General features: G+C 34.0%; 1 protein-coding gene across 1 annotated transcript in view; it reads right to left on the reverse strand.

Annotated features, from left to right (window-relative positions):
• Positions 1-21,473, reverse strand: part of PLS1 (plastin 1) — a 133,949-nt gene that overhangs the window by 30,733 nt on the left and 81,743 nt on the right. The window contains exons 2-6 of the mRNA XM_051983342.1: positions 16,867-16,975; positions 7,789-7,952; positions 5,543-5,672; positions 3,899-4,031; positions 451-532 (exon numbers count right to left, since the gene is read on the reverse strand). Of these exons, the coding sequence (XP_051839302.1) occupies positions 451-532; positions 3,899-4,031; positions 5,543-5,672; positions 7,789-7,952; positions 16,867-16,936 (579 nt within the window). The 5' untranslated portion in view covers positions 16,937-16,975. The remainder of the gene's footprint in view (positions 1-450; positions 533-3,898; positions 4,032-5,542; positions 5,673-7,788; positions 7,953-16,866; positions 16,976-21,473) is intronic.

The raw sequence follows: 21,473 nt of genomic DNA on the forward strand, positions 1-21,473 counted from the left end.
CGGGGTTTCCTCTAGTTTATGTTTCAATTCCCACTGTTGATTTCTTAGGGAGGAATTAAACCTTCAGGAAGGGAGAGATGGAAAGGAGAGAGGGGAGGGAGAGAGGGGGAAAGAGAAGGAGAAGAAGAGAGATTTATTTACTCTGTGCGAGGCTCTGTGCTAAGCACTTTACAATTCTCATTTGATCCTCACAACAATCCTGCGAAGTAGATATTATTATCTCTATTTTACAGATGAGGAAACTTGAGGTAGACAGATTAAATGATTTTTAATAGTTTGAAGCTACACTGAGAGTTTGGGGACTGTGTCTATGTATGTGTGTACATATACAGACATACAGATATATGTGCCTTACATGTCATAAAACCATCATGCAAAAAAAAAAAATTCTGTTATCTGTTGATATCCAATAGAAAAGGGCTACTTAACTGGAAAAGTCTGAATACTTACAGAAATAGTGAAAGGTGTGAGTTTCTTCTTATTAATGGCTCTTTCATCAATGGTATCTGGTTCAGAGAAGTTGATCATTTTGCTAAAAGGATGGAATAGAGAATTAAAAAAATTATCACTTTAATTGCTTCATTTACTGTCAGAAATGTTAACATTTAATTCTTCTAAACAAACAACCTTTAAAACAGACATACCAATGAGCTCCTTTTTGAGAATTTCTTCCTCATAAAGGAGAGCAAAAGCTAGTTAAAAATTCCAACATGTTTTCCACCTAAAGAAAATTTTATTCTTCACTTCAGTAACAACTTTACTTTTTTTTTTTTTTAACTTAACTTCTACCTTTTTCAGTTCCTCATCTGTAAAATGGGAATCATGAAAGCACCAATCTGCCGGAGCCTCCCAGGAGGACCAAACGAGGTAAAATTTGCAAACCTTAATTGTTGTTTTTCACTTGTTTCAGTTGCATTTAAAAACCTCATTTGGGCTTTTCCTGGCAAAGAAAATGTGGTTTGCCATTTCCTTCTCTGGCTCATTTTACAGATGAAGAAACTGAGGCAGACAGGAAGAAGTAACTTATCTGGGGGGGGGGTCACACAGCTGAGGCAGACAAGTCAAATTTGAGCTCAGGTAGATGAGTCTTTATGATTCCCGATCCAGCGCTCTGTGCAGTGTGGCGCCACCTGGCTGTTCCATAAATGCTAGTTACTGTAAATTAATTTTAAGTCTACAGGACCTAAGCCTTAAATTCTCCTCCTGGGAGTTTAGCTTTTATTTAATTTAATTAACAGAAAGCATGTAGTGACAAAAAATGATTTTCATGGGAGTAAAATTCATAAAATCTGTTTACTTTTCTAAAACAAACAAGCAACAACAACCACCCCCAAGATCTGTCTTCCATGATTTTACTTGATTCTTCCACTGAATTCCTATTTTGATGTGTGGAATTTTGATGTGTTAGCCAAGATCCAGCCTAGTTCAGTTCAGTAAGATTTATAATATTAGAAATTTAACTATCTGTGAGATTGTCTCTCTCTGTCTTTCCACACTGAGAGATATATCTGAGACAGAGAAGAGAGACAGATAGAAACAAACACAGAGAGCGACAGAGACAGACAGACACAAAGATGAAAAGATGGATAGACAGATATGGAAAAATAGATACAGAAAGATAGAAAAGGAAGGAAGAAAAGAGAAGGAAGGAAGGAAAGGAGGGAAGAAGGAAAATGTAAATTAAAATATATAATTACAATCAATAATATTGCCCAAAAATATACTTAATTAAAAGCCAACGGTTCTCTTATTAAATAGGATTTTTAATACAGTGAAAGACCTTGAACACATACCTTTCTTTTTATAAATGGATTCGATCCATAGAACCACAGAAGACATCTTTTTAGTTTCTTGTATACAAAGGGCTAAATAATATTCTCTATGAAAATCCAAGGATAATTTAAATTGAAGAAGAGAGCTATAACAGACATAGAGATCTCAGGAAGGAAGGAAGAAAAAAGATAGATAGATAGAGAGATAGATAGATAGATAGATCTACCCACAGATATATATATAGGCATATAGATATAGACAAAAAAATGTAGATTGAGAGAGATACGGATAGAGATAGATATAGAAGCATACAGAAGCCAATTCATATTAGCTCAGAAAAACTGACTGTTAAATGTTCTTTAGGAGCATTTAAAATTCGGAAATTGAAAATGCTACAAATCAGGGTTTGATTTATTATTTTATTGATTTTTAGACTGAAGAAAGGGATAGGAAAAACATCAATAATGTAGATTAAACTTAAAAGTGTGTTGTGTGGACAATTTTTTTCCTCTAGAAATCTGTTTAAACATTTACAAGCACAACCCTATGCAATACACATATTTACATATTGTACACATGTACATAATATATACATACATGTATACATCTACGGTATGCTGGTAAAGGTTTAACATATATATAATATGTACATATCCATGTGCATATATGTAAGAATATGGTGGCAAATATTTAACATGTGTGTATGTGACAATATGTTACTTGAAAGCACTTCTATAATAACATGAAGATTTCCTCTGGATTGAAGAAAGCACCTATCACTCATGAAATAACACATTTTTAAATATTTATGTAATACTTAAAAATCCTTCTTGTATCAGAAAAAGAGAAGGGAAAAGGACTATAGAGTCTTGTAGGACCATGAGACAATGTCCTTAATTTCACATTAATTTTAATCTTTCTGTTCATTCTAGCAGTCTCTTGGCTTGTCCTTTCTAATTTGTCTTGACTACAGTTACATCTCTGGCAGATAAATGTAAAATTGGGCCAGGATTCTTTTCAAAAATATTTCTGGTTTTTCCTTTGTGAGCTGCAGGGCTCAGAAAGACAGTTTCCTGTCTTCCCTTGGGCATTGGAAGGAAGGAATTCTATGAGGCTTTCAGAACACTTTATCCCCAACAGACAGAAAGATAAAGTCTTGATATTAATTCCTCTAATAAATCCCCCCAACCTGAAATCTCTCAGTGGACTGACTGAGAAAACACTGACATCAATGATAGCATTGTTCTGATAATGTGTAAAAAGAGCAGCATTAAAAGTAAGGGAACAAATTAATGTGGTGGAAGCTAAAGTACTTAATTGAGCAGAGAAGTGTTGCTGAGTCTGGAAGCAGGAAGACTCATTTTTGAATCTGCCCTGACATTAGCTGTGTGACCCTATACAAGTCACTTCAGCGTGTTTGCCTCAGTTTCCTCATCAGCTGGAGAAGGAAATGGCAAACCACTTCAGTATCTTTACTAAGAAAACCCCAAAGAGTCCACAAGAGTCAGGCACAAGTGAAAAATGACTAAACAACAAAATGTACTTAACTAACCAAGAGATTTCTAAGCAAGTGATTATTCTGCTAAGCAATTCATTTGTTAAATTATATTATTCATGAGAAACTCACTCAATATCATATATATTATTGCATAATTATATTATGTATTATTATTAATTATTAAGCAAGTAAGTGGTGTAGTGGAAAGAATCCTGAGCCTGGAGTCAGCAGATCTGACCTCAAACACTTACTAGCCCTAAGACCTTAGGCAAATCACTTGTTTTCCTCAATTTCCACATTTTTATTTATTTTATTCATTTGTTGTTGTTGTTGTTGTTGAGGCAATTGGGGTTAAGTGACTTGTCCAGGGTCACACAAATAGGAAGTATTAAGTCTCTGAGACCAGATCTGAACTCTGGTCCTCCTGCTTTGTAAACCTTTAAACACTATACAAATATTAGCCATTACAAAGGAATTTCCTATACTGATGAAATCAAAAGTCTAGACTAAATAACAATAAAAAAACACATGTTGCTTCATGAGAGATTTAAAATACATAAACATTTGACCTATAGCTTAAGAGTTTTGCTAAATAAATATTCAAACTCTAGCAAACATTCAACTTACCAAAGAAGGATGCCATCTGCAAGTGATTTGAAAAGACTGGCATCAGTCGGATCCATAGGGATTAGATGTTTACAGTCAGGGTCTTTCTCCAGGGCTTTGTTTATCCAGTTAACAAAAGCCACTTTTTCTTCCTCTGGAAAACAAAGTTATAAGCATTCAGGAGTCATGAATGATTAAGTCACAGGTGCATAACCACAGGAATAAAAGATGACGTTAAAGAAACACATTTTGACAGTTTTACACCTGTTTAAAAATGATAGATAGCTTTTTTTTAGTACATTTCTTGAAAATGTACTAAAGCTTTGAAGAATCTCTATGAGTGAATTCAATTACTTCCATTTAATATATTCTAGGGGAAAGTGAGATACATTTGTTAAATGAGAAGAATTTAAATTAATTTGGGCAGGGTTACTACTTTTCCAATTACTTATTACCAATGACATTGGCCAAAGTATTAGAAGTAGGAATTCAACAATGATCCAACACAATCCCAAATGACTTGTGATGAAACATGATACAAACTTCCAGAGAAAGAACTGGTGTTGTTTGAATATAGACTGAAGCACGCTATTTATCATTTTCTTTCTTTCATATTTTTTGTTCATTCAAATCTTCTTATTTAAAAAATGACTAATATGGAAATGTTTTACATAATTGGAAAAAAAGAAGTGGGAATTGAGAGAGTAAAAATGTATCCCTCCAAAATAAAAACCTCAAAATAATCAAGAGACCAACAACTTTATTTCTAGCCATCGATAAAGTCCATGATTTATAAATAAAATTCAAAGAACTATGACTGTGAAGCCAAATAGAAATAAATCATAAAATAAAGGGTCATTATGAATGTTTATAACTGGAATGTTATAGTTTTAGAATTTGGAGTAAATAGAAAATGATACAGCCCTGTACTCAGAATTATTTGCTCAGGCTTTCTGTACATTATAAACCAAAATTTGCCTCCAAGTTAGATTTAGCCCCCAGTTTTTACTCAGGAACAAAAATGTTGCTGGATTATTTTTTGAGCTATATACTGGTGAAAACAGGAAGTTCAAGCTTTTTAGAACTATCAATGTGGAAATCATTTAGCAATAAACATAGAGTTCACATTTCCATCACTATATCTATACTATAGGAAGACTGGTTTTTTTCTCTCTTTAATCCTGATATTTGGAGATAATAACATTTTTTTCAAGCACATTCTGAACAGATATCTAAGGAGGAAAGAGTATGGATATTATCCTGGTGGCTGGAAGGAATAACTTGGCAAAAATATTTCTTTGATCCTTCTGGAATTTCTTTGTAAACTCCATTCAATCTGTCTCTAAAGAATCAATCGCCTTATCTGATGGACTAATGTGATCTTAAATTTAATATAGGAGTAGATCCAAATAGATAATTCTATGAAATAGACTATTTTCCTGTTAGCTATTTTGATATTTAGACTTCTTGGTGCCTGCTGCACCTAAGAAATGCTTACCTTTATCCTTTTTTGCCTTTCTCTGAATAAGTCTGAAAGAAAAGCTTAAAAACTAGATAGGCAAACCAGTCCCCCATTCATACTAAACATAGTTTCAACCATCACAAGGCAATCTCTCAATACATTACTACCGTTGCAACTATTGTACCCTAGTTTGAGGATATTACCTGCATAAGAATGCTGTGTCCCCTCACTGGAGATAGCAGAGGTTCCTCCAATGGCAGTAATTCCTTCTTTCTTGTTTATGATTTTTCTGAATGTTTTGCTGATGTCTTTGCTTTTTAATTCCTGCATTAACTGAAATAGAGCATAAAAGAAGTTTCATTCAGAATGAATCATGAGAAAATTTTCTGTAGAAAAAAGAATATTTTTTAACTTGATTTTTTTTTAAAGTAGAGAGTCTCACAAGAGTCAATTGAATATAGAATCAAGGAAGAGAATATAAACATGGAAATGTAGCTTAACAGTATGCCAAAAAATAATAATTCATTGACATAGGTTTCCAATTAAGCTCCATAAGATTTTGTCACAAAGAAAAGCTTAAGAAAAACAATGTACTTTTTTTCTTTTTTTAAACCATTAAATATGCACATTCATTTTTCACATATTTACATATGATCCATATTGGAAAAGGAAAATCAGAACAAAAAAGAAAACTATAAGAAGAAGGAAAAAAAAACAGAAAAAAAGTGAAAATGTTATGTATGTTTTGATCCACATTGAGTCTCCATTGTTCTCTCTCGGGATGTGGATGGCATTTTCCATCCAAAGTTTATTGGAATTGCCTTGGATCACTGAACTGCTGAGAAGAAATCAGTCTGTCATAATTGATCATTACACAATCTTCTTGTTGCTGTGTACAATGGAAAAGCAATGCACTTTTTAAAAAATTATCTTAATTTTGATACCTTCATTTTTTAATTTCACATTCATTTCTGAATGACTCTGCCTACTTTATTTAGCAAGTCATCCCTTGAAACGAAGATTTTGAAAGAAAAAGAAAAATGAGCAGTTTTATAAGATTAATATGTCAACTGTAGCGAAAAACATATGTACTATTCCCCCCAGCTCTATAATGAAGAGGAAGGTGTTGTGTATTCTCAAATTTCATTCTGAGCTAAACTGGATAGTTATTACTATCCAGTTACTACAAAATTGAACAATATTTTGGTTTTTATATTATAATGACTTTATGTTGTTTGCTCAATTCTTATTTCATGCTACAACAGTTTACATAACTCTTATCATGCTTCTCTGAATTTTCTCAACTTGTTATTTCTTATGTTACAATAATATTTCATTATATTCAAACATAACAACCATCTAGCCATTCTCTAATTGATTAGCACTTATTCTGTTTCCAATTCTACACTGCCACAAAAAAATGTTGCTTTGATTATTTTGGATTTTAACTCTTTATTAAGTACAAGTGTACAGCAGTGGGACCTTTGGGTCAAAGATTGTGGATTTTTTTTTCTCTACTTTTCCAGTTTTTTAAAAACAATTACAAATGGCTTAGTAGATTAGTTAAATCAATTTAAACAAAATTCCATGAGCCAAAAGCTAATGTTTCTGTCTTCCTGCAGGAATTATAACTATTTTCATTTTTTGTCATTTTTACCAATTTATTGGCTGTAAAGTAAAACCTCATTATTGTCTTGATTTGCATTTTTTCTTTGTTAATGATCTGGAGAAATCTTTTTATGTGGCTGCTGGTAATTTGTAATTTTTTTGAAATTTTTGTTTAAAAAAGAAAAATTTATTCATATCTTATAAATACTTATGCATTGGAAAATATTTATTGATCTTATATATTCGTGTTAATTTTCTAGATATATTATATGTCAGTCTCTTATCAGGGATATTTAATGCAAACAGTTTTGCATCACAGTATATTTCTATGTCTTCATTCAAGTTACTAGCAAAAAAAAAAATATTAAACAACGACCGATCCCTGAATACCCCTTTTAGAGAGTGCCCTCCAATCCGATGAACCATTAAAGACTAGTCTCTTCAGGTTTTGTCAATCTAATTTTGGTATCTATACCACTCCATTTTGTCCATAAGGATAGCAAGAAAGACTTTATCAACTATCTGGCTGAAATCTGAGGTTACTTCCTATATAGTATCTGATTTATTAGTTTTTGAATCTGTTCAAATAAGAAATTAAATTAGTAGGCACGACCTTTTCTTAGAGAAGGCACACTGGCCCTCAGTTCCAGATTCCCATGTCCAGAATATCTTCCCGCATCCCACAGACTCATCTTTCTTGGATGTAGATTGTCTGCAGGATACCTGTCGATGATATCTCCTGGGAAAGTTTGCATTCTGCTTTATCAAAAACATGTATGACACATCCCATGAAACTGCTCAAAGCATCCTTCAGAACCCGGGAGAAACTCCTATTACTTACAGATACAAATTCTTCAAAGTTGATTTTGCCATCTTTGTTGTTGTCAGCCACTGCTAGAATCTTCTCCACGATCTCTCGCACCTTGTAGCCAGGTAGGGGGAGTCGGGCTTCCTTAAAGAGATCCTGAAGCTCATAATCACTAACATAGCCACTGTTGTCAATATCTATAAAGGAAAATGTCAGCCATAAGATCTCAGTCATTTACAATCATTTCAGATTTGAAATCTAGATTAAGGATATTGATCACGTGAATGTCTTAATGAAAGATATAAATGAACTTTAATGGCTTAATTATTATATACCTCCAAAAGACCTATTCACTTCTTCATAAAAATAATTTTAAATTGCACTTACGTCGCATACTTATAGCTATCACACATACAGGTTTTCCCAAAAGTCTTGCTTAAAAGTGCATTAGGATTTTGGGGACTTTGCATTTTAGGAATTCAGTCTCAGTGAGAACTGAGAACTGGAAAATTGGGGTTTAGCATATTTCAAATAACCATGGGTGGGAATAATTCAATTGGCTGAAATAATGTCAGTAACTAGAAGAAAGTGATGGTCATTTGGGACAATTCTGATCTTAACTATGATCATGGCCTGGAATTCCAAAAGGAAAGGGGTATGTCCATTAGTCCCATTTGCACAAGGCCCTTTTTCTGCATATTTCTATTTCATTCCTTAGTTACTTAGTGCATCTTAACAGATTTCTCATGCACTTGTTTAAGCAGAATCATATTTGAATTTAAGAAATTAGGTGTTTGAAAAACAGAACATTCTATATCAAGAGTCCGAAATTCCCAAATAGCAACTAGATGACAGTAAGGGAGAGGAAAGAGAAATTGATAAAAGGAGTCCCCACCTAGTTCCTGGGTGTGAGAGATTGTGGCTCTATTTACAACCTCAATCTAGGGCCCCTCCTTGGAATTTCCTAGAGATTGGTTATCATTTATTGACATAAGAAAGTCTCCATACCATATTATGCCTCTGATTGTTTTGTTAGTGACACAGTCACCAGAGAGAGCAGCTTGGTTACCTCACATATGTTTATATCCAAAAGATACTGCTATGGTGGATAACAGGTTTTTTGTTCAGTAATTCAGCATTAACTGAATTAAATGTTTTTCTTTAATAATAACTTTTTAGAAAACAAATGTTAGTGTTTTATATGTAATTGAGTAAAAGTAAAATACTAAATAAAAAGAAAAAAATTAAAACCAGTAATTTTTCCATAGTGAGGTAGCACAGTGGATAACTCTGGACTTGGAATTAGGAAATCTGAATTCAAATCCATCTTCAGATATTTACTAGTGTCTCTGAACTGTCACTGAATCTGTGTGCCTCGGTTTCCTAAGCTATATGATGAAGATAATAACATCACTTGCAGCATTGCTGTGAGGATCAAATTAAATCATATTTGGAAAGTATTTGGCACAGTGTCTGATATATAGTAGGTGCTGTATAAATGCTTATTACTTTCCTCCTTCCTTTCTTTTTGCAACTGGTACATGTAAGAATATATAATACAATTTATAAGTTGCTCCACCAAACAACCATGACTGTGATGGAACTACCTGTTAGGTCCATTCCAATAGTGTTTCCTTTAGCATTATAGTACTACTTTATGAATTGAATTTTCATTGAGGCAAGATTACTATGATCACTCCAAATTTAGAATATAATTGAATTCAGTTCTATTCCAAGCAACGTTATTGAACACCACTATGTGCAAGACAATGTACTACCCAATAGGGATAACAAAGAAATATGGCTTAAAACAGAAGGCATGCCTCAGTTGGACAAAAATATTTTCTCTTTAAGGCTCAGCAAATTATCAGATCAGTAAATACACACAGTAGTGTTAACATTTTATAATACTGAACAAGTCATTTTTCTGTCAGATATTGTTCCTACAATGAATTATTTATTCAAAATATCATTAAATAAATATGCCAAGATTACACATGACTCATAAAGATTAGCATTCAAAGGCTACAGTAGAAAGAATTCTAATTCATTCCTTGTACTGATAACTCTCCAAGACTTTAAAAAAATTAAAAATTATTTCTGTAAAATTAACAAGGTGATCTCTTTAATAAGATCAAACTAAAAATTTAGAAAAATTAAATTTTTCTTCATCATTGTCTATGATAAGCAGACACTTTTGACCATTGTCCAATTTTTGTCTCAAAAAGCTAAGCTCTCAGGAAATGATATACACGAACATTAACAGGTGTAATAATTTCATTACAAAATTACACACAATACCCTGAAGCAAAACATACTGGAATTGAGATTTCTCAATAACATGAACTCAACTACAATGTAAATTATATCCTACTGTCTAGAAAACAAAAATGGGATATGCATGTGTGTGTGAATATATGTATATATACACATGTATACATATAAAAGTTATTTTTGTTTATAGCATGTGAGCAAAAACAAATATTCCTATGAAACCTCAGGTTTTAGGTTGTTTAAATTTCTTCTCTTGCTCTTTTTCCCTCTGTCCATGATATATGGCAATCTGCTCAAAAGAATTTAAATTTTGATCACTGTAATCTTATAAGGTATCTTTGTGTTTATGAGTTGCATTTCTTTTTTAAAGATCATGCTTTAAACCCAAACCACTCTGGCTCTCACTGAGTGACCAACAATAATCCCAGCCTCACTTTGTCAATATTGGTTTCTGATGATCCAGACTGAATGTAAATAACAATTATTTCTGCTTTAGTCAGAAACCTTGACAGCCTTTCCCTCCCAGATTGATTTTTTTTTTGGACTAGATAAAAAAGGCCCTTCTTTGCCTCTTTTCTTACCTAGCCTTAATCACTGAATGGGCATGTTCTCAGACAAAATGAGAGCTTTAAAAGGCTAAGGTCTTCCACTGTATCTGGGGCCATCTCCAGTCATCCTGATCAATATCTAGCTACTGGACTCTGATGACTCCCTCACCTAAATCCAATTCACTTGTAAAATCATGACATGATTTTCCCAACATCATGGTTCTCTTCAAGAACAAATGACAAAGAAGAACAATGTGTGCATATGTATGTATGTATATATACACACACATGTGTATTCTTCTTTTCCATTCTCAGCTCTCTTGTTCTTCTGTCTATACTATATCTTGGAGATCTCATTTACTCTTATGACTTCAAATGTTCTATATAGATGACCCCTAAATTTATATCTCTGGCCTTCTTTCTCAAATTGCTTACTAAAAAACTTTCATTTGGGTGTCTTGTAGAGACAAAAAATCAAAATAAAACTAAGCACTGCCCTCAAGGACCTCAGTGTCTACTGGAGAGACAAAATGCAAACAACTACATATAAATGTAGATTCATGGATATAGATATAAGACAAATTGAAGATTGTCTTAAAGACAAGATTCTAGCAAAAAGGAAGATGGGAAAAGGATTCTGGTAGAAGGTAGGATTTGAGACTTAAAGAAAGCCAGGCAACCTAGGATGATCAGAAGATAGAGAGAAGAAAAGGAATAAGTACCAGGTACAATTCTTCGAATCTGGAGGTGGAACATTATATGCAAGAAATAGCAAAGGGACCCGTGTCATGGATCATGGAATATGTGTGATGGAAGTGGACGGAAGATATAAGAACAATGGAAACATAGGGAGGGTCCAGATTATAAAGCCCTTTATAAACCAAACAGAGGATTTTATATTTGATGCTGAAAGCAATTGGGAGGCACTGGACTTTCTCAAATGGGGATGTGGTGTAACATGGTCATATTTGTTCTTTAGGAAGACTATTTTGATAGTTGAGTGGAAGATGGACTATCTAGAAAAAGGAAATACTAGAGTTAGAGAGATCATTTAGAAGCTACTTGCCCTCTAAGGAATGACTAGAAATTGAAGGTTTCTATCAAGTAGGGAGTTTAAGCAATAAGAGACAAAGGAAGAAGAAATGATGTAATTGGTGACTACCTAGAGCAGGAATCTGGTCCTCTACCCTGCTACTGTATCCCTTTCCTCCATTAGGAATAGAAACCTTCTTGCTCAGTTGTGTCCAACTCATCCTGACCCCATTTGGGGTTTTCTTGGCAAAGATACTGGAGGGGTTTGCTGTTTTATTCTCCAGTTCATTTTACAGATGAGGAAACTGAGGCAAAAAGAGTCAAGTGATTTGCTCAGGTTCATTAAACTAGTAAGTGTCCGAGACTAGATTTGAATTCAGGGAAATGAGTCTTACAGATTTCAAGTGGGGCTCTTTATCTTCTTTATACATTCTCTATCCACCTAGCTCCCCCTACAGACCTTCCCCTCTGGACCTACAGAAACCAGGTCCCCTTCCTTTGCTCTTCCTTCATCTCCTGTGGGGAAATTAAGTCTTAGTACTACATTCTGGCTTTGAACCATCCTAACAAGTGAGTAAAAACTCACCTAGCTCACTACAAGATGGCCCCAAACCATGCATCCCTCTCTCAAGAAAGCAAAATACTCAGTATCCCAGCACATGTACCTTGACATCTGCCTGGGTTATTATGCATATCATATACTCCACCTCTTGCCCCCAGAAGATACTGACATAGCTTTTATATACATTGAATTTGCAGGTGATACAAAGCTTGGAGGGATAGTTAACACATTTGATTACAGAGTCAGGATTCAAAAAAAAAATCTAGACAAACTAGAACATTGAGCTATAATGAAATCTGACAGGGATAAATGCAAATTCTTGCATTTGCATTCAAAAGATCAAATTCACAAGGAAGAGGGAGGGAAGATACTTGTTTCAGCAAAAAAGCTTGGAGTCAACAAGTTGAAATTGTGGCTAAAAATGGAAAAGCAGTCTTAGATTGTATCAAGAGAAGAATAATGCTTGTTATTCCCAGTATTACTGGGAGATGGTACTGTGCCCTGCCTTGGTACATACCACAATTGTGGTCAGCTCTCTGAAGCGGGACAGGGCAGGTCAAGAAGAATTTATTAAGTGCTTTAAATAAGCATGTAGTCATGCCAGCTACTGTGATAAATCCTGGAAATATGAGCAAAAACAGAGACACTTCTACCCTCAAGGAGTTTATATTCTAATGGGGGCTGAAAACAGTGAGAAGGGGAAAGTACTTAAGAGGGAACTGAGGAAGACACATTACAAAGAAAGACCTAGGAGAATGGGGAGAATGCAATCTGAACAGGAAGGAAGATGGAGCTGGCTTGAGATTCCACCTTAAAATGGAGGAGAACCAACCAATTAGAGGAAATGGCTGCAGGGACAAAAGGTACTTCCGTGGGTGAGAAGTTCAGAGTTGGAATTAGTTTATTAGGTACAGAGGCTACTAGATGGTACTATGAATAATGTTAGAATAAGGAAGATGTGTTCAAATTGTGCCTTTTGTGATCGAGTCATTTTTCAGCCATGTCTGACTCTTTGTGCCCACGTTTAGGTTTTTTTTTTTTTTCCCTAGCAAAAATACTGGAGTGGTTTGCCATTTCCTTCTGATCATTTTACAGATGAGGAAACAGGTTAACTGTTTAAGATGACTAAGTTACAGTAACAAAGTTAGTATCTGAGGCTGGATTTGTCCGCATGAAAAAGAGTCTTTCTGACTCCAGGCCCAGCACTCTATCCAGTGAGCCATTCTGGTACAAGTCATTTTAATCTGTCTGACTTGTAAAATGGGACCATAATAACAAAAGCACCCACCTCACAGGGTTATTGTGAGGACCAAATTGAGATAATGCATACAAAATGCATCAAAAACTTCAAGTAAAAGGTAACTATTATTTTTATTATCTCTATGCCGGCTTGGGACAGATAATGATAAAGTGGGGAAGGTCTAGGAGAAGACAATGACCAATGTTTTAGGTTCTCACTATCATGCTATCAGATGATTGGTTGAAGAAAGTGGGGATGTTTAATGAACACTTGGTATTAAAGTTATCAGTAAATGTTTGATTTGTATACCTATTTTATATATTTATATAATCAGAGTCATATTAAAATTTCTCAGATGAAAAGGGGTTGCAAGAAAAAAGTATAAGATGCCCTGGATAATGGGACTTCAGTGATGCTTTCCACCTCTGAAATCCTGTGCTCCTTATTCTGACCCTCCTTCCTTCACCAAACTAACAAGATGCTGCCTTGGGCTGACCACAATTGTGGTCAACTCTCTGAAGCGGGACAATGCCCAAGGGTAGGTCAAGAAGAATTTCTAGAGTTTTCTTGGATCTCTAGTGCAGAGTACTAAGATATGTTTTCCTCATGATCGAGTAATGATGGAGACTTCAGTTATCTAGACATCTACTGGAGCTCTTTCTCTCCAAATGCGGAGAAATAAAGTCTTACAGTTGGGTTAAAAAAATCCCAGTCACAAAGAAAGATTGGGGCAGCATGGTTAAACATCAGTTTGTCCAAGAGGAAGAAGGTTTTAGTGACCTACAACTTTCACATAAGTCATCATCGTGATGGGGCAGTGAAAAGCTTAAATGTGATTTGGAATTATATTAAGAGAAGTACAGCTCCCAGGAAGAAAGGGATGGTCCCACTGTACTCAGCTGTCAGTTCATTTCTCTGAATGCTATAATTTAAGAAGGATGCTAATAAGCTAGAAATGGTCCAGAGGAAGACCATGAAGATGTGAAAAAGACTTAAGTCCATATCACATTAAGATAAACAGATGTAATTAGGGCGATTAACCTGGAGAACTGACAACTCAGGGTAACATGATGACTGTTTTCAAGTGTAAGAGCATGGGGCAGCAAAACCAGAAACAGCAAATTAGACAATGCAAAGAGGTAAAATTTGGCTGAATGTTTGGGGAAACAATTAGCAATTAGATTTGTCCAAGAGTAGAATGGAGGCAGTGGGATCCCTTTCATTGTAACACTTTGATATGAAGCTACATAATTATTTGTCTGGTATTATCTACTATAGTAAGGATTCCTTTTCAGGTTGTTCATCCTTCATTTTTGAAGAGGACCAATGATATCATGAGAGTGATATCTTATTTTTTTCCCAGAACTGGATTTTTTTTTTTTTGCTGAGGCAATTGGGGTTAAGTGACTCACCTAGGGTCACACAGCCAGAAAGTGTTAAATGCCTGAGGTCAGATTTGAATTCAGGTCCTCCTGACTTCAGGGCTGGTGCTTTATCCATTGCACCACCTTGCTGCCCTGCCAAGAACTGAATTTAAGTAAGGCAGAGGTGCACAAAGTCCTCAGGCTCATCCTCTCTTCCAGAGCCTTCAAAGTCCAATGGGAGGACAAAAGTCAGGATGCCTCGTGATCACCTGGGATGCAGTGGATGATCTTCAATGCCCAACAAAGCTCTTAGCATTCCATTGTGTCTACTTTAGCTGCCGTTATGGCCTTTGAAACAAATTGTTTCATCATTGCACCAGGGAGGAGTAGACATCCCCCTAACTCACCAGAGTTTGAAAACTATCAGTTGACATCAACCTGGATTAGTCTATCTGCTGGTTTTTTGGTTTTACTGAGATGTAGCATGTATATGCTACAGTTTCTTAGAGCCACAGGTATAAGTTGGGTAACAGGTAGACACGAAAGGTAGATGAGCAGCCCTGAAAAGGAATCAGCAAATCTTCAGACCAGAGATGTTGATCCCTCTTGAACACTCCATACAACCTTCTTCAGGTAGAGATAGAATGAATAATTAAAGGCTATAGAATACAGATGTGGAATAAGGAAGACCAGAGTTAAAATCTTATCTCAAACACTAGCTGTATGGCTCTGGACAAGTCACTTAATACCTTTTAAGTCTTGATTTCCTCGTGTGTAAAATGGGAAATCTATCTCAAAGAGTTGCTATGAAAATCAAGTAAGATAACATTTGTAAGGGCACTTTAAAAACTTTAAATATGAAATAAATGTTAGTTATAATTTTTTATGCCAAATGAAGCTCCTTCTAACTCTAAAATTCCCTGTTTATTTTATGATGCTAATTGTATTTTATCCTATAGTAAGAATTATTTGTCTTATTTTCCATTTAATAGAACCTAAGTTCCTTTGAGTAATGAATGATATATGTATGTGTGTATGTATATGCACATCTATATATATACACACACACATACATATATCTCTGCAAATGTGTTTGTGTACATATATAGATGTAGATACAAGGATATATCCCAACTGCCTAGTCCCATCCCTTGTCTGTAATAGGTATTCAATAAATATATGCTAAATTGAATTACTTTTACAACTTCAGTGCTGATCTTAGATGATATTTTATATTGCATCTAAAGTAGTTTAGGGTTTGTTATTGATATTATATTAATTTTTCAATCCAACTAAACTATGATGTGATATTTTCTTATTTCCATCATCTGCCACTATTACTTTTGAAATTCTATTTTTCAGTGTAATTGGAAACCTTTGAGGATGGTCTAGGGGAAGATTTTATGTGTAGGATCCCTATACATGACCATCTCAACTCAAAGCTCAGCCTTTACTTCCTTACATTTCCAGTATTTCCAGCCAAGGAAATCATAAAAATTTTCCTTGTCTACCACTCTGCAAATGTTTTGTGAACACAGAGCAGATTTTTGATGGAAAATGAATCATAAAAAATGTTTAAAGAGTTTTCCAGATAAAAATATGACAAAGCAAAAAACTTACATGCTTGTAAATCATAAATACAAAGACGAATATAGACTATAATCTTGAAAAATAACACTTTGTGGAGCCAGTGAATGGTGGTGCCACAAAAAGCGATTCAGAGATCAAGAGTTCAGTTTATGCACAAGGAAGTGGTTCTATATTTCTCTGCAGATGAGGACACCCTGTTAAGTGTATTCAATTACATTGTCACTCATTAACTTGGATTATTCTCTACAAAGAAACGATGAAAGATTGCAAAGTTCAATTCTCTGAGAAATTCAAGGCAGGCTTTATTTATCTCCTAGAGAAAAGAAAGAATTCTGTAAAAGCTATCATGAGAATAAAAGGAATAATATTTCCCAAAAAAAGGCAGGAGAGGCACGAGGTGGGGACTGACAGGAAGACAATGAAGAAAGGAAATGCTATCCTTTTTCAGGTATTTTAATGTTAAACAAGATACTTTTAAAAAATTATTCTTTCAAAACATACCTATTTTATTGAATGCTTCTTGAAGTTCTTCCAATTCTTCCCGAGAAATGGTAGTTATGTTATTTTCCATCTTTGGACAATAGAAGTTGTTGGTTTCTATACTTTAGATCTAGAATAAATAAAGTTGTTAAAGAAAATCAGGGCCTTTGGAATCTTTTATGACACAAGGAAAAGTATATTCTTTAAAAAAAAAAAAAAAAACCAAAACACACAGGATTGCCCTAATAAGTAATACATATAAAATTTGTCCTTTAGTACACTACATCATCCCAATAGAGTCCACTTAAATAATGACTTCTTTTGAAAATTGTATGTTCGTATTCTCAGACCATTTGTCAACTAGGAAATGACTTGTATTCTTATAAATTTGACTCATTTCTCTATAATTTGAGAAATCTGGCCTTTATCAGAGAAACTTGGGTATAAACATTTTCTTCCAGTTTTCTGCTTTCCTTCTAATCTTGGCTGCATTGATTTTGTTATTCATTTTATATCTCATAGTACTTTATTTCTAGTTTAGTCATAATAGTCATCATAGTTTTCCCTTATTCACAAATCTGACAGAAAAACTTTACATATTTGCTTGTGGTATTGCCCTTTATGTCTAAACCATGTGACCTTATCTTGATATGTAAACATGCATTTTTAAGCTTCAATAAAGTACAGCATTTACAAATGCAACAAAGAAGATGAGAAACTAAAATTTAAATTTAAAATAAAAATTTATAAACATTAGTAATTTAAATAGCTCAGAATCACTTCACAGTACACTGGTTTGTACATTGTTTTAATTTCCATATTTTCAACATGTGCCTATTCTAATGATCTCCAATACCTTTTTTTAAGAATAAATGAAGTTTTATTATAAAAAAATAAAAATAATAAATGGATTTTCCTTAATTATGACTTATCATTAATAACAAAAATTCCAATTAAGGCAATTTTGAGGTTCTACTTCATAAAAATCAAATCGTTTAAAATAATAGTTTTTTTCTTTTTTCTTTTTTTTTTAATTAAAGCTTTTTATTTAAAAAACATATCATAGGTAATTTTTCAATATTGACCCTTGCAAAACCTTCTGTTCCAAATTATCCCCTCTTTCCCTAGATGGCATATAGTCCCATACATTAAATATGTTAAAATATATATTAAAACCAATATATGTATACATATTTATAGAGTTATCTTGCTGCACAAGAAAAATCAAGAAGCAAGAAAAAACCTGCAAAAGAAAACAAAATGCAAGCAAACAACAACAGAGAGAGTGAGAATTATATGTTATGGTCCACACTCAGTTCCTACTGTTCTCTCTATGGGTGTAGATGGCTCTCTTCATCACTGAACAATTGGAACTGGTTTGAATCATCTCATTGTTGAAGAGAGCCACATCCATCAGAATCTTGTTGTTGCCATGTATAATGACCTTCTGATTCTATTCACTTCATTTAGCATCAGTTCATGTTAAGTCCCTCCAGACCTCTCTGAAACCATCCTGTTGGTAATTTCTACAGAAAAACAATATTCCATAACATTCAAATACCATAATTTTTTCAACCATTCTCCAATTGATGGGCATCCACTCAGTTTCCAGTTTCCAGCCACTACAAAAAGGGCTGCCACAAATATTTTTGCACATATGGGTTCCTTTCCCTTCTTTAAGATCTCTTTGGGATATAAGCCCAGTAGTAACACTGCTGGATCAAAGGGTATGCACAATTTGATAACTTTTTGGGCATACTTCCAAATTGTTCTCCAGAATGGTTGGATCTGTTCACAATACCACCAACAATGCATCAGTGTCCCAGTTTTCCCACATCCCCTCCAACATTCATCATTATCTTTTCCTGTCATCTTAGCCAATCTGACAGGTGTGGAGTGGTATCTCAGAGTTGTTTTAATTTGTATTGCTCTGATTAATAGTGATTTGAAACATCTTTTCATATGACTAGAAATAGTTTCAATTTCTTCATCTGAAAATTGTCTATTAATATCTTTTGACCATTTATCAATTGGAGAATGGTTTGAATTCTTATAAATTTGAGTCAATTCTCTATTTTAGAAATGAGGCCTTTATTAGAATGTAAAAATGTTTTCCCAATTTATTGCTTCCCTTCTAATCTTATCTGCATTAGTTTTGTTTGTACAAAAGCTTTTTAACTTAATATAATCAAAATTAGCTATTTTGTGATCAATAATGACCTCTAGTTCTTCTTTGGTCACAAATTCCTTCCTCCTCACAGATCTGAGAGGTAAACTATCCTAAGTTCTTCTAATTGTTTATAATATCATCCTTTATGTCTAGATCATGAACCCATTTTGACCTTATCTTGGTATATGGTATTAAGTGTGGGTCAATGCCTAGTTTCTGCCATATTAGTTTCCAATTTTCCCAGCAGTTTTTGTCAAATAGTGAATTCTTATCCCAAAAGCTGGGGTCTTTGAGTTTGTCAAACACTAGATTGCTAGTCATTGATTATTTTGTTCTGTGAATCTAACCTATTCCACTGATCAAATGCTCTATTTCTTAGCCAGTACCAAATGGTTTTGATGACCGCTGCTTTATAATATAATTTTATGATCTCCAATACCTTTCAGTTCATTAATGGTTTCCATCATTTTCCCTCAATTGTCTTAACTGTATTTCTCCTATCTTTATTATAATTTTCTAATGTAAGCCGATTCAATGACAGTGAGCAAGATGATCAAGAAGACATGCATAAGTAGGTAGAAGCAATGTCAATGTAGTTTTAAAATTATACAAGCATAGTAAATTGCCCAGTCATTATATGGACTTTCCAGCTACTGTTTTTCTCTTGTAAGTCTATAGATACTTGCATGTTACCTCCTCCATTAGCCTGTAAGGTCTTTAAGACTTTCTAATCCCAGAGACATGTAGTTGCTGACTAACTTGCAAATAAATCACATGCAATTATTCACATGGCCTTTCCCAGCACTTAACACAGTGTGTGGCATATAATAGGCGCTTGATAAATGCTTACTGATTGATTTCTTCTATTAAAACCTCAGAAAAAAAGAGGAAAACTGAAGTAAAGTGAAAAGAAGAATTCTTTAGAGGAATCAACTCTTCCCCCTAAATATTTTAAGTTCTTCAGAGAAACATATCATAGTTCCAATTTATTAGTCAATAAAATTTATAAAGAAACATCTTATTAAACTTAATTGGTCATTGTTTTTCCTTTAAAATACATCCTAGGGCATGTTTTTAATTACTTGCACATTAATGTCTCTCAATTCTGAAATACTATATGTAGCCCATTGGTTGTTCCTACTCTTTACTTAAATAGCACCGTAATTCAAATACAACCTCAGAAATCATTCCAAGTGTTTCAGGTCAACAAACTGGGAAGGGAAGTGGGAAGGAACTGAGGAATAGGGAGGTAAATGAAGCTTTTTTTTATTCCACAGATATAAATGATTGTGTTTTAGAGGGGAAAAAATGCCTCTCTCCCTTGTTTAGAATCATTACATTTAATAATTTTTTTCCATATTTGTAACCACTCCACTGATGGTACTCCTGTGATGTAAACAGTTAATGCCAACCTCTTGGACTTTCCTTAGGTCTTCAAAATGGTAATTTTGTTTCTGTTGGCTTTGAATCTTTGTGGTTTGGGCCTTCCTGAACATACTTTACTACCTTCAAAATAGTTCTGATTGCTCGGAATTTCTTCACAAGTTTTAAAAATAGCTGTTCAACTTTAGTGTGTGCATACCACAGAAAGGCTATAAATGAACTGCCCTTCTCTCGTCCTTGCATTTTAAATCAACCTGGGACCTTTATTCTTTGCTCATCGCACTATATGCCATATTTAAATGGATGCCATTTGTTATTGCCTAAAATAGCTTTAGCTTGCCCATAATCTTGGAAAAACAGCAGACAAACTGATTAAGTAAGTGATTCACAGAGAAAATGCCATGTTTCTCATTGAGAGATCCTTTTTTATGCTCAGAGTAGTTAACATATGGAAAGTCTGGCCCAAGTTTGGGGAAAAAATGCATTTAGGGATTTTGAAAATAATACACAAACCTTTCTGAGTTCACAGAGGCTATCTTATGAGACAAATTGATAAACTACATCTATGTGAGATGCTTCTTGTCCCTATATGTACTCTAAAATGGCTTTAGTTTTGGTTAATTTGTTTACATAGTATCCTGGATTGAAACACAACTTCACAATTAATCTAGAGCATTGAGGTGAATAGAATGGATGGCTGCAGTAAATAGATCCCACCTTACTCCATGGGTGTAATTTATTATTATATCAGTAATATTTCATAATTGAATTGAGATATTATTTAAACAATATAATAAATATTCTCAACAACATTATTAATATAAATTAAATATGTTTCATAAAAATTTCTATAGATAGTGTGACAGAGAAAAGTAGCTGGAAAAATTAAATAATTTGGAGTATTCGTCATTGGCACTGTTGTTGAAGTTGCAGAATAGATTTGGCAAATGATCCTGGTAATTTTTAAAAAATAACAATGTTAAATGCCTGTAATAGAAAGTACAACATATTTCTGAGTAGTTACAAAATGCAGTAAGATAAGGGCTATTGCAATAATAGGCTTATAATATTAATT

The sequence above is a fragment of the Antechinus flavipes genome, chromosome 3 (assembly GCF_016432865.1).
Source record: "Antechinus flavipes isolate AdamAnt ecotype Samford, QLD, Australia chromosome 3, AdamAnt_v2, whole genome shotgun sequence".
Classification (NCBI taxonomy): Eukaryota; Metazoa; Chordata; class Mammalia; order Dasyuromorphia; family Dasyuridae; genus Antechinus; species Antechinus flavipes.